Here is a 14,200-nt window from a genome sequence, read left to right on the forward strand (position 1 = left end):
GCTATGGTAAGACAGGATCAATATCATTAGATGGTTTCAGTTTATCTCAAGCTTCTGTTTAAATGACACAGTTTAACAGCCAAACTGATTTGGCTTCTGAATTCTGTTCCTTAAAAAAAAAAAAAACTACATACAGAGATGGCATATTTCCTTTCCAGGAGTCCTGCGATACAGCTACCATGCGGTTACATTAGCTTGTGCTATTCTGCAACTAGGCCCTTTCTCCAACCCTCCCCTCCCCATACCCCAGTCATCCCAAAGGCTGCACACTTTACATCTGTTACCTCCTTCTCATGTTACCTTTACATCATGTGAACCATTCAAGCATGGCTCCTTCCTGCAATGGGGAGTCCTGAGCTACATGGGAGGAGCCCATACAGTGCTTTGACTTCAGGGTTGCTCCTCCCAGAAACAGGGAGAGCTACAGTATTTATGCTTTATGGCATCTGAGACATTCAAGCATGGCACCTTTCCTGCATTAAAAAGGGGCAAGGAGGGGGGGCTTAGATACAGCCAACTTCAAAACCAAAAACCTCTTCACACTGAAGATGTGTTTTGTTTTGCTTAGGGCTCTTTACTACAGCAGGAAGACTTGAAGACAGCTCAAAGAGGAGCAATAAAACTAGTTTTACAAACATATGCTCTAACAGAAGATAAATATATTTTAAAACAACTTTTTCAGAAGGTTTTTTTTTGTATGTGTGTGTCCAACGAATTCAGCTCTGTGTTCTTCTGTTTAGCAATTCCCTAATCACAGACCAAAGATAAAAGATCCTGAGTATAGCAATTTTGCATACCAGCAAGACAATTGTTTTAAAGAAATCCAATATACTTTGTGGCTGCTTCCAGACAGCTGAGTAATGGCCAAAGCATCGACAGCTGGCAAATGATTTTGCAGGTTTCTTGCCTCCCTCCTAAAACAGACTGTTCTTTGAAGGAGTCAATCAGCATAAAGCCCAAATGTCAAAATAACGTAGTACTGAGCAGGTAATTTGACAGACTGATGTTGGCCTTAAGTAATTTGACTGACTATTAATTCTCAAAACAGTCTGAAGAGATTTGTGATGCAGGCCAATTTCCGTCTAGACAGAGAAAAGAGTGTAAAACACATTAGACAGATACAACTTAGCAATGACAAGAAAAACCTGTTTCATAATCACTCAGCTGCCTGAATCCGCAAAGCATAGGTTTTTTTCTGCTCTTGACCTCACTATGCCTGACCTGTAACCATGCAGCAATTGGCTATCCCAAGATTTTTTTCTTTCTTTCTGACTGCTGGGGTTTAACAGATGCACAGATATAACTGTCCTGTTGGCTTTCCTGTTCTCTTTATTAGATTGGTAATTAAAAAAACAAACAAACATAGGAAGGATAGACTTTAGGAATGGAACAAGACAATTCAGCATAAGAATAGAAACAGTGACAATTCAGCACATGTGAAGGGTAACACTCCTGGCAAGCTAGTCTATTTTCATTGAGTCCTTGTTTGAAGTGCAGGCTTCTGGAGTTGAGCTAGACCATCCTCACCCCTTGCTTTCTCATTTTTATACTTACTGTTAGGTACTGAAGTACCTCAGTGTACTGGCTAACATTAAGTTGCATGTTCTGTCACAGTCTTTGCAATACCTAACTGTTATCCATACAACAACCACTGTAAAAGTCAGTATTATTCTTCCTCATATTGCAGATGGAGGGACTGAGCCACACTGCTTAAGAACATCTAGTGAGTTTATAGCAAAGGCAAGATTGACTTCAAACTGCTAATATCATAATGCTGTTTTATAAAAAAAAATCTGATTCAGCTGCTCTTGAAATACTGTGTAGCATTCTGACTGCAACCCCTAAAAAAGGATATTGTTCAAGGTTCAAAAAAGGACAGCAAAATTATCATGGGGCTGGAACATCTCCCTTATGAGGAAAGTTTCCACTATTTGGGGCTCTAGAAGTGCATAAAAATATGCCTGGTGTGGAAAAAGTGAATAGAATGTAGTTTTTCCTTCCTGTCTCATAATACTAGAACCCAGGGTCATCCAAATGAAGCTGAACGTTGTAAGGTTCCGTACAGACAAAAGGAAGTACTTCTTCACACAGTGCAAAGTTAAACTATGGAATTCACTACCACTAGATGTAGTGATACCACTAATTTGGATGACTTTAGAAGACAATTACACAAAATTACATGAAGGTTAGGGCTGCCAATAGCTACTAGTGTTCTTCCTTCAGTATCAAAGGTGGTATACATCTGAATACCAATTGCTGGGGAATACATGTGGGGGAAGAGGACTATTTGCTCTTGTCTTGCTTGTGGGCTTCCCGTAGGCGTCTGGTTGGCTGCTGTGAGAACAGGATGCTGACAACAGGATGCTGGACTAGATAGGCATTTGATCCAGTACAGCTTTTCTTACATGTTTATGACTGCCCAGTTCATAGTTAATTATTATCTTAGCCAGTATGCTATACCAGCTTTTGACAACTGTGAACTCTGGAAATCATTATGAAATTACATTTACTGTTACCATGTTTCTTTTGTTGTTTAAATATAGACAGCTACAGATAAGATTATGTTAGCAAAGCCATAGTGTTAGGATGTCCATACAACTGAAAACTGTTATGCGCCTTCAAGTCAATTATGACTTATGGCGACCCTATAAATCAGCAACCTCCAATAGCATCTGTTATAAACCACCCTGTTCAGAGCTTGTAAGTTCAGGTCTGTGGCTTCCTTTATGGAATCAATCCATCTCTTCTTTGGCCTTCCTCTTTTTCTACTCCCTTCTGTTTTTCCCAGCATTATTGTCTTTTCTAGTGAATCATGTCTTCTCATTATGTGTCCAAAGTAGGATAACCTCAGTTTCATCATTTTAGCTTCTAATGATAGTTCCGGTTTAACTTGTTCTAATACCCAATTCCCCCTCTAGGATGCACACCTTAACGTGGTGAGGGGGTTTGAGAGTGTTGAAGAAGCTGAGAGCGACGCCATCAGGAGTCTAGACCAAGAGGCTAGACTCCTAGCAGGGGCACCTAAGGCGGAATGGTCAAAGCTGAAACGCCAGACTAAGATGCATCCAAACTCAGAGGAAGGCAATGATAAACCACCTCTGAATACCTCTTACCACGAAAACCCTATGAACAGAGTATCCAAACTACAACATGAGATAGTGCTGGGAGATGAGATCCCCAGGTTGGAAGGCACTCAATGAGCTACTGGGGATGAACAAAGGACAAGTATGAGTAGTGCTGTGACTAATGACACAGCTGGGTCAAAGCCAAAAGGAAGCCCAGAGGCTAATGTGGGCAGATGCATAAGGAGAGTCTGGAGTTGTACAATGCACACAATAGGAACATGGAATGCGAGAAGCATGAACCAGGGAAAGTTAGAAATTGTCAAGAAAGAAATGGAACAAACCAACATTACAATATTTGCTGTGAGTGAATTAAAATGGATGGGAATGGGACATTTTCAATCAGGCAGCTACAAAATATTTTATGCAGGAAATGAGAAATTAAGAAGAAACAGGGTTGCTTTAATAGTGAGAAGTGATGTAGCAAAAACAATTAAGAGCTATAATGCAAGATCTGAGTGAGTTATATCACTGAGATTTAATGGGAAACCGATTAACATAACCATCATCCAAGTCTACGCTCCAACATCAAACGCAGAAGAAGAATTGGAGAGATTTTACACAGAAGTACAGGAAGAAATTATCACACACCAAACCGAGATGTGCTGATAATTATGGGGGAAATGAAATGAAGCAGGAGACATACTTATTGAATTCTGCAAAGCCAGTAATTTGTTTCTTGCAAGCACAATTTTTGAGCAACTGAAAAGACGACTGTACACGTGGACATCACCAAATGGTCAATACAGGAATCAAATCAATTATATAATTGGTAGCAGAAGATGGAGAAGTTCCATACTTTCTGCGAAAACAAGACCGAGAGCAGACTGTGGTACAGATCATGAACTGATCGTATCGAAAATCAGAGTGAAGCTAAAGAAGAACAAAGCAATCATAATGCCAAAATACAATTTAAATAAAATCCCAGAAGAATATAAAGATCAAATAAGGAACAGATTTGAGGCTTTAAACTTAGTTGACGAAGCAGAAGAACTATGGAATGAAGTCAGAGACATTATCAGAGAAGAATGCAAAAAGACAATACCTCTTGTTAAAAAGAGAGAAAGACCTCAAGGGATGACTGAAGAAACTCTTAAAATGGTTAAAGAGAGAAGGAAAGCAAAAGCAAAAGGAGATAGAAACACGGTTAGAACCCTAAATGCAACAACACAGAGACTTGTACGTAGGGACAAACAGAACTGTTACAATAGTTATTGCATAGAAATAGAAGAGGACAACAAAAAGGGTAGAACGAGAGCCCTATTCCAAAAGATTAGAGAAATGAAATGAAAATTAAAACCAAGAGTAGGGATGTTGAATCAACAGGGGAACACACTGACTGACTGAGATGAAATAAAAGGGAGATGGAAGTAATACACTGAAGAACTCTATAAAAGAGATGCCAGGATGACAGATTCATTCACCGAGGAACCGTATGATGAAGAACCAGAAACTTTAGAATGTGAGGTAAAAGCTGCTCTTAAAATCCGTGGAAGAAACAAATCACCAGGAACAGATACCATACCAATAGAGTTGCTACAAGCTACTGAGACTGAATCTGTCCAAATTGTGACAAAAATTTGTCAACAAATACAGGAAACTAAACAATGCCCCACAGACTGGAAGTGTTCAATATACATCCAAATTCCAAAGAAAGGGGATCCCAGGGAATGCAGTAATTATCCAACTATTGCCTTAATATCCCATGCAAGTAAAGTAATGCTCAAGATTCTACAACAAAGGCTCTTACTATATATGGAGCGACAAATGCCAGATGTCCAAGCTGGATTCAGAAAGGGAAGAGGCACCAGAAATCATATTGCAAACATACATTGGATAATGGAACAGACAAAGGAATTTCAGAAGGAAATCACCCTGTGCTTTATAGATTACAGCAAAGCTGTTGATTGTGTAGATCATGAAAAACTATGGAATGCTTTAAAAAAAATGGGGGTGCCACAGCATCTGATTGTCCTCATGCGCAACCTATATTCTGGACCAGTGGTTCCCAACGTGGGGGCTGGGACCCCCAGGGGGGCCGCAAAGTAATCCAGAGGGGGCCGTGAACAGTAAAGAAATGAATTATTTATTAATTTTTTTAAAAAGTCTTCACTCCTACATTGTCTGCTTTCCACTGCCGCTGCAGATGACACCTCTCCCTTGCTCCAAACAAGAGGGGAGGCCTTTTGCTGAAGCGCCAGAGCTTCTTTCAGGTGCACTAAGGGCAGGCATCTGCCTATAAAATACATGGCAGATGCCAAAGGAGGCTGAGGGTGGAGCTACCAGGAAGAAGAGGGGATTACTATCACTGATTCCCGTCTCCTTGCACTGCCGCTACTGGCAACGTCCTTACTTAGAATGAGAGGAGAGGGCTTTTTGTGAAGCAAAAAGAAGCAAGCCTGCAAAGAACGGCTGCTTTCCCCCTTCCTTCCTGGCAGCCAGCCTGCCTCCCTGGGGGCAGGGGGTCACAAAAAAAATTCAGCTTATAAAGGGGGTCCCGTGCTCATAAAGGTTGGGAACCACTGCTCTGGACAAGAGGCTACTGTAAGGACAGAATATGGAGAAACCGATTGGTTCCTAGTCGGAAAGGGTGTGAGACGGGGTATATTTTATCACCCTATTTGTTTAATCTATACGCAGAACATATCATATGGAAAGTGGGATTGGACCAAGACGAAGGAGGTGTGAAAATTGGAGGGAGAAATATCAATAGTTTAAGATATGCAGATGATACCATACTACTAGCAGAAACCAGTCATGATTTGAAACGAATGCTGATGAAAGTTAAAGAGGAAAGCACAGAAGCAGTACTACAGCTTAACATCAAGATGACTAAAGTAATGACAACGGAAGATTTATGTAACTTTAAAGTTGACAATGAGGACACTGAACTTGTCAAGAATTATCAATACCTCGGCACAATCATTAACCAAAATGGAGACAATAGTCAAGAAATCAGAAGAAGGCTAGGACTGGGGAGGGCAGCTGTGAGAGAACTAGAAAAGGTCTTCAAATGCAAAGATGTATCGCTGAACACCAAAGTCAGGATCATTCAGACCATGGTATTCCCGATCTCTATGTATGGATGTGAAAGTTGGACAGTGAAAAAAGTGGATAAGAGAAAATTCAACTCATTTGAAATGTGGTGCTGGAGGAGAGCTTTGCGCATACCATGGACTGCGAAAACGACAAATTATTGGGTGTTAGAATAAATTAAAGCAGAACTATCACTAGAAACTAAAATGATGAAACTGAGGTTATCATACTTTGGACACATCATGAGAAGACATGATTCACTAGAAAAGACAATAATGCTGGGAAAAACAGCAGGGAGTAGAAAAAGAGGAAGGCCAAACAAGAGATGGATTGATTCCATAAAGGAAGCCACAGACCTGAACTTACAAGATCTGAACAGGGTGGTTCACAACAGATGCTATTGGAGGTCGATGATTCATAGGGTCACCAAAAGTCATAATTGACTTGAAGGCACATAACAACAACAATACTCAATTATTTGTCTTTTTCACAGTTCATGGCATCTGCAAAGCTCTCCTCCAACACCACATTTCAAATGAGTTGATTTTTCTCTTATCCACTTAGAAGATGGTATAACAAGAGCTTTTTAAAAAAGATTTTTTGAAAGATTTTTTGTTTTAATATATTTTAAAATCTGTTAAGATGTTTTAGAGTGTTTTTAGTGTTTTGTTTGTTGTCCTGGGCTCCTTCTGGGAGGAAGTTTAGGATATACATTTAATAAATAAATAAGAGCAAATGCCTACAACATAACATGCAAATGTTACAACACAACATCTGGGAAATTTAGTTACACAACTGCAGAAAATATTATAAACAAAAGGAGATAAAACAAGGAAAGAAGTTCTTTCAATTTGTATCTTAGGCTTCCTGAATTCTGGGTGTTTTGCTGTGGACTTAGTTTGAAAAAGGATGGCTGTGATTACATTCGATTTAGCATATATTTGAGAAGAGGAAAAGTAGCATTGAGTGGTCTGATACTACTGAAAATATGGAACTGTGAAGATTAAGCAACTTGCAAGATAATGAGGAAAACAATTTTCTGAGAAAAAGTTCTTTAAAAAGGTTCATCCACTGGGCCTCCCCACATTGGTCTGGATGGGATTTGAAGTTCCACTAATAAAGGAATTGATATCAAGCACAGGGTAGCCAGGTTTGAAGTCTGTGATAAAGAATAGATTGCCTTGAAGGGGGTTTCACGTTACCAGTTCCTTGCAGAAACATTACACTATTTAGTTTCAATGCACACACAAAAAGAGTAAGCGAACAAAAAGACTGTTGTTTCACATGATGCTTACCAGGTTCAGAGGCAGACCGGGGCTCTGCATATCACATCATCCAAACAAAGAATAGGGAAGAGGGAAGGGAAGGGAAAAGAACAAAACATATTAGAAATCAATTACATATGCAAAAGTAAAGGTTTTATTGCAAGGCTAGGGACCTGGGACCATTCAGATGTCACTGGACTTCAACTTAGCATGAAGAGTACTGTATTGTGGTATATAAATTGTTGAAATAAAAATAAACTCCCATCAGCCCTAATCAGGGTGGCCAATGATAAAGGATGATGGGAGTTGGAGTCCAACAACATCTGGAGGTCCCTGTTTTATAGAGTAGTAATGATAGTTAACAAAGTGACCTATTATTTATTGAATACTATGATGGACACAGGTGAAAAGTAAGAGAAAGGAGTATCAAAGAAATTGTGAGCCTATTAAGTGATTATGCAAAGTAAAACAAGTCTGAGCATATATTCCTGTTTCTGTTTTTATACTTCAGGATAAGGAACTTCTGACCCATGGGGCAAACTTGGCCCACCTGTCTCCCATTTGGCCTGCCAGACCATTGGGGGGGAAGCCACGCCCACCTACTCTACACCTGTAGGATCATTCATCAATCAATCATCATGGGCGATCACTCGTGGCCGAGTAAGATTGTCTTCCAAGGTAAGGTCTTTAACAGTGGGTCCGTAAGTGACTGTGGAGGCCAATTCTGGATCTACACAGCCTCCAACAGTGAGGACATAGGTTTCCAGATGGAAGATTGTTGTGATAAGGATTTGTTTGACGTGCCTTCCGCTTAGCTCGTTTGTCCCATTCACCCTGTATTCGTGCTTCTTCAAAGTCTACAGCACCTTTGATAATAGTATCAGGCAGGTAAGGGGGAGGCTTTAAAGGAATAATTGGGAGCTTAAAGTGGGCTCGCAGTTGTTCCTTTGCTGGAACAAGGCACTCTCACAACTGCCAATCAGTTGATGGGTGGTAGGAGTACACCTTGCTCAAGGAGGGGAAAACAGTTTCCACCGACTGGAAACAGAATCTTCCTCCCACGCTGCTCTTTAAACCTCCAGTTTCGGAGCTTTAAAGAAGCAGGACGGGGTGTTTACAAAGCCTTTTGGAACCTAGTTCACATTGCTTCTTTAAACCTCTGAAATCATGGAATGGAAACTGCTTCCCTATCCTTAGGCAGGGTGTGAAGCTGCTTCCAAAGGGCTTGCAAACAACCCAGTGCTGTGCTTTGAAGTCCCCAATAATCAGTGCTCCAAAGTGCAGAATCACCTAACATCACTATGATGTCAGATGATTAACAGGTAGGTGGCCGCACCCACCTGTCAAGTTTGGCCTGCCAGAGTGTGTGGGGAGATAACGATCTGGCTCCCAGCCAGAAAAGGGTTCCCACCCGTTCTATATGACATGGATATTAGAAGCAGAAAGAAATCTTCTGCTTACTTTTTTGAAGAATTCGGAAGTCTGGGGAATCCTGTATTTCAGTTCCTTGCCGAGACCAGATGACGTGCAAAGGAGGTGCTCCTCTCACTCTGCACTCAAGTACAACTACTTGTCCTTCACTTGCTGTTGAATCTTGTAGTTCCTGAAAGTTTGGTAACAGATTATATGAATCTCCCCCATGAGATTAAAAAACCCTCAACCCTTTCAGCAGACAAACTATCTGCAGATAATCACAGCAATGCAGACACTGTTGCCCACTCTTAGCTTATTTAATGTGGCATAGCAATTAATTTAAAGGAATTCTTAGTTGGGAAATCTGGATTACAACTATGCTAGTGCAGAAAAATCTCTCTCAAATCCACAAGACACTTAACTCTTTTTCTTTGGGGAGTGGGGTATATTTTTTGATGTGGTAACATAGGGATAAACTCATCTTCATACAGTCATGGCACATGTGCAATTTGGACACAATCCACCTGGGAGTGGGTGAAAGCTGCACAAGCACACGGTATTCATTTCAGTCATGCTTGAACAAGAGTACATTCAGGTGGCTTTCTTCTCAGTTACGTTGAAGGCATAAACTTTCATTATCACCCATATGATGAGTTTTCTTTAAAAAAAGTTTATACTTCAAAATAAGTTGATAAAAGAGAATAAAAATAATTATTTTAGAAAAGGTGCCTTCCCTAAAAACCTATTATCATCCCATATTGATTCAATAATTTTAATAGAATTTTCATTATCCTTGCACTGAAAAACATGCTGCTATCCATCCCAAAAGGACAGAGTTAGCATTTCAGAGGGGGGGAAAACAGACCTTTGTAAAGATAGGCGCAGCATGACTAGGTTTTGACCCATCTAATCTGCAGAGGTATGAAGTAGGACTTTGGACCTGGAAAACAGTTAAACCCAGACATATGCAAAGTGTCAGTAGTGTTCGTAATACAATGTGTCTGCAATCATATATTCCTATCCCAGTTATACATACTTACCAAGATAGTATATGTATTCTTCCAATGCTACTACCCTAGGATTTTATTTTGCTGATTCAGCAAAAACAGTTGCCAGTTTTTGCCCAGTACTGACCATTTATAGTAACAAAATGAAGTGTATTGAGAACATAATCTTCCAATAAGTTCTTTGCATATCCTGATTTTGAATACCCTTAGACGACGTTGACTGCAATTACTGCCATTTAACATTTAATGGTCCAATCCTCAACATGAGCATTACGTTTCTGACTGGAAGGGGCTCATTTATGATGTCATCGGGAAATATTTTAAAGGTCCTTCCTCAACCTCATCAGAGAATGGCCATAATTCAGAAGGAGGTGTGAATACCAACAAATATGCTACACTATTATGGTTTCTGGCAAAAGGGACAGGACAAAGATTTATTGTGATAACAGCTTGATGACCAAGAGCACTTTCTGCCATGACCTTAGCTGGGTGGCACGTGCAGCATCTCCTGTGCCACTCTCTTAACATCAGAAGCTTTAGACAGTGCCTGCATTGCCTTCCCAGGAGCTGGGACAAACACTTCTATGAGAAAGTGCTGTGCTATAGGTTCTTCCTACATGATCTGGAACTTCTGACATTACTGTCAGAAGGTACAGGATGCTACTTGCTGCAGTAGTTCCCATGCTACTAAGGTACCATCTGAGTCTCTAAGTAATAACATGGACTGAATATGCAGCAAAGGCTGAGAGCAGAAGTTTGATGCTGCAGGAAAAGTTTTGTGGAGGGAGTGGGAATCTACAGTAAGAGAAGAAAAGAACAAAAGCAGGAAGCAACATGGAAGGACACATACAGGAGTGACTAGGAAATGTGAAAAGAACAAAGGACACAAACGACAGACAAGATTGTGAGAACTTTTGTAGTCAATAGGGCACACAACACTCTACACAAATTATTGAACTTCAGAGCTAGGAAGGAGTGCCATTAGTAGGGCAAAAGGGGCTAACCTCAAGACTGTTTGCTACTGCATGCTTCACCACCACCTCACCCAAATTCCATTCATATCAGAAGCATATGGCCTATACTGTAGTGTGGGGAGTGAGGAAGCTGCAGGTTGAAAGCATTTATAACCAAGGTGGTAGCTGTGTGGGAAATGTGAGGAATAAATAGTACCACCTTTTAGTCTGTGGGAAGGAAGTAACAGGGATATTTAGGCAGGCACAATAAAAGCACCTGTTCTTCTGTGTACCATACCTTATGGTACACAAGAGAATATGGGAGAGTAAGCAGTGTAAATTCAGGGCTTCCACAGCATTTAAGACATCACTATTTGATATTTGTGAAATTGTATTATTAGCTCTTATAGGGCCTAGCACTTTGCCTTTAGGTGGGGCTTGGGATCAAAGTTCAATAGGTTCCAGGTATTGATAGGTTCACCAGTTTTCCTTTTTGGGCTGACAGCTTTAGGACCCACTTGCTTAGGGACTGCTTCACTAGTTGTTTGTAACAGACAGTGCTTTTGTTTGTAATCTTCCACAACTGGTAAATACCCTGAAAAACCATGAGCCTATGGCATGATCTGAACATCAAAGTTTAGTATGGGTGGAGGGATGACTAGACTGCAGAGGTGTACCATTTGGCTGGCAACTGGAGCCATCAATCATACTGGTAATCAGATTCTGGCAGGCAAGAAGTGAAAGAATGACATGCTGGTGTTGGATGGCAAGAAGCAGTTTCAGAAGCTAACCACTAGTCCTTCCTAATTGCGGCTCCCACCACATTAAAAAAAAGTAGCGTTTAGGAATTGCTGCTCGGAGTTATGATTCCACATCTTGAAGCTCACAAGAAAATAGATCCATCACCCACTGAATTATTTTGTCCAGGTATGGAAGATTTGAGATTGGCTATATTTCTCTGGATCTAATGGGTTTGGGGATTACATTTTCAGAAACATCCTGCTGACAGACCCTTGGACCTCATCACCTCCTAGCCTGCTATTCTAGGCAGATTTACCTGGGAGCAGGGCCCTTTGGGCACAGTGACATTTACTTATGAATAAACATGCATAGAATTGTGTTATTAATGGTGGCGTTTGCTATAGCTTTAATACAAGTGGTCAGTTTTTTCAGCAAGTGGCAATTAACCACTTACTGAAAGATCCAGAGAACAGTGGTCAGCCAAACCCCTGCAAAACTCCTGTCTTCATCTTCAAGCTGCAAATGAAACTCGGTCACCCAAGCAACTTTGGTAAAAAGGCAGTTGACATTTCATGTACAACAACTGCATCTAAGAGGAGTCCAAGGTAGAAAGGATGGGAGACATTTTACCTGCAAAGTGCTGTGCAAACATGTCACAGCATGCTACCAAGAACTTGAGTCAAGTTTTGATGCCTTAAAAATGAGACCTCTACATACCTGATGATTAGGCACAGATAGAGGCTGGATTACTGCTGTAGTGATTCCAGCCTTTGGAGCAGAAGATCCTATTGTTAAAGAAACAGAAGTGCTTTTCTTCTGGGCCCTGAATAAGTCAGACAAGAACTAGTCAGTAAGCATTCCTATAAAAAGCTTCCCTCTTTCACCTTTCTGTTGGGTGAAGCACAATGAAGAGCTTCTTCTCATGATCACTTCAGTCTCCAGTAGCCACAGAAATAGCCTAGCCCACTACTAACTTCCCACTTCCACTGTGTCTTAACTAATAAGGCACACCAGCTCACCCACAAAAGATTCAGCATGTTGCACACTACTTAACCACATTAAAGATGAAGCACAGGGGTGGCTAACCTGTGGCCCTCCAGAGATTGTGGGACTCCAGTTCCCATGAGACCCAGTCAGCATGGCCAATAGTAGGGAATGATGAGAGCTACAGTCTGGCAACCTCTGGAGGGCTAAAGGTAAGCCACACATGCTCTGACATGTGAAGATTTGAATATTTCATGTGCTGACTGCTCAAAGTCAAACCAGGATAACTTTTTCCCTATAATTTTCTTGGGATGAACTGGTCATTCAAGTAGTTAAATTTCATTTTAGATCCTCATGCCACCAGGGGATGAGGACAAGTCATCACATACTCTTTGTCAGCAACTCGTTTTGAAACAATAAATGAGACTTCCCCATAGTGGTGTCCTCCAGTTGTTTTGGGATTACAGTTCCCATAAACCCCAGCCAGCATGGCCAAAGGCCAGGGCCAGTGGGAGATATAGTTCAAAACATCTGGAAAGCAACAGTTTGGAGAAGGCTGGAACCAAGTATGCAGAGCAAGCCTCGCATAGTCCTCTGAAGTCTGCAATTAAAGTAGCAGATAGCAAGCGATGGCAAAGACCTGTTCTTGAGACCCTGGAGATCCATCACCAGTAGAAAACACTGGGCTAGATGGACAGTTAGTCTGATCTTGTACATATTGATCTGACCCAGTTAGATCTGGACAACTACTGGATTCAGCAACTGCAGGACAGCCATGATGAACTAAGTTGCGTAACAGTCTAGCTTCTTACTGAGACAGGGAAGCTACTTAAGTGTCAGTGTGACTTTCCCTGAGATTAAAAAAAATTAAGTGCAGTGCCATGTTTTTATTAGGCATGGCAAGGCATTGGCCTGCAAATTGTGCATCATCTCTGGGGGGCTTAGACTGCTTACGTTGCTTGGATCAGTGACTACTGCTCAGATGCTTCTTCAAAACAATATCGCTGTATTTCAGGAATGTGAGATCTTGACATAGGTAGTTTATTAAGGGATCACCCACTATCTAGTCTCACTGCCAATTTCTTCAAATGTTTATCTTGCCTCTGGGTTGCCAACTGATATTTCTCAGAGTACTGGATTTGGCATGAAGGCCTCCAGTTGGCTTCTCATTTTATCCTCACAATTGCTCTTTGGGACAGATTGGATTGAGAGGCTGTGACTTGCTAAAGGCCATCCATGGTCTGCCACAATCAGGGACATTAACAAGTCAACAGAAGCTCATCCACTTGCCTATTGCCTAATGCCAACAGCAACAAGAACCAGCAGCTGGGAATATGACTTTGCACAACACTTCCAATGTAGTGGACAAGAATTATAAAATGAATCTTTAATCCTAGTGTTTAAATTGCAAAACTGTAAAACATTCTATTCAGGGAGTCTTTGGAGTCCTTTCCAATAGACAAAATGCAAATACTCTGATGGATATACTTCCAACGCACTCAGAAGTCTGCCTTCAGAATTTGGTACCATGCATATTCATGTATGTACACTCAGTCACAAAACAGAAGAAAGGGCATGTGTTCAACAAAGGGTTACAAATATTTTGTTGCTGTACCATTATTTCAGATATAGCAGAATACCAGGTATACCTAAAAAAAGGTGATCATTATTTCTCTGTA

At 40.9% G+C, this 14,200-nt stretch overlaps 1 protein-coding gene across 5 annotated transcripts in view; it reads right to left on the reverse strand.

The window, feature by feature from the left end:
* PALLD (palladin, cytoskeletal associated protein) overlaps positions 1–14,200 on the reverse strand; it is a 331,056-nt gene that overhangs the window by 182,366 nt on the left and 134,490 nt on the right. For all 5 annotated transcript variants that reach the window (XM_061584126.1, XM_061584129.1, XM_061584128.1 and 2 more), the window contains 4 exons: positions 12,255–12,360; positions 9,702–9,776; positions 8,885–9,026; positions 7,454–7,477 (listed from right to left, as the gene is read on the reverse strand). In XM_061584126.1, coding sequence (XP_061440110.1) covers positions 7,454–7,477; positions 8,885–9,026; positions 9,702–9,776; positions 12,255–12,360 — 347 coding nt within the window. The remainder of the gene's footprint in view (positions 1–7,453; positions 7,478–8,884; positions 9,027–9,701; positions 9,777–12,254; positions 12,361–14,200) is intronic.

The sequence above is a fragment of the Rhineura floridana genome, chromosome 9 (genome assembly GCF_030035675.1).
Source record: "Rhineura floridana isolate rRhiFlo1 chromosome 9, rRhiFlo1.hap2, whole genome shotgun sequence".
Taxonomy (NCBI): Eukaryota; Metazoa; Chordata; class Lepidosauria; order Squamata; family Rhineuridae; genus Rhineura; species Rhineura floridana.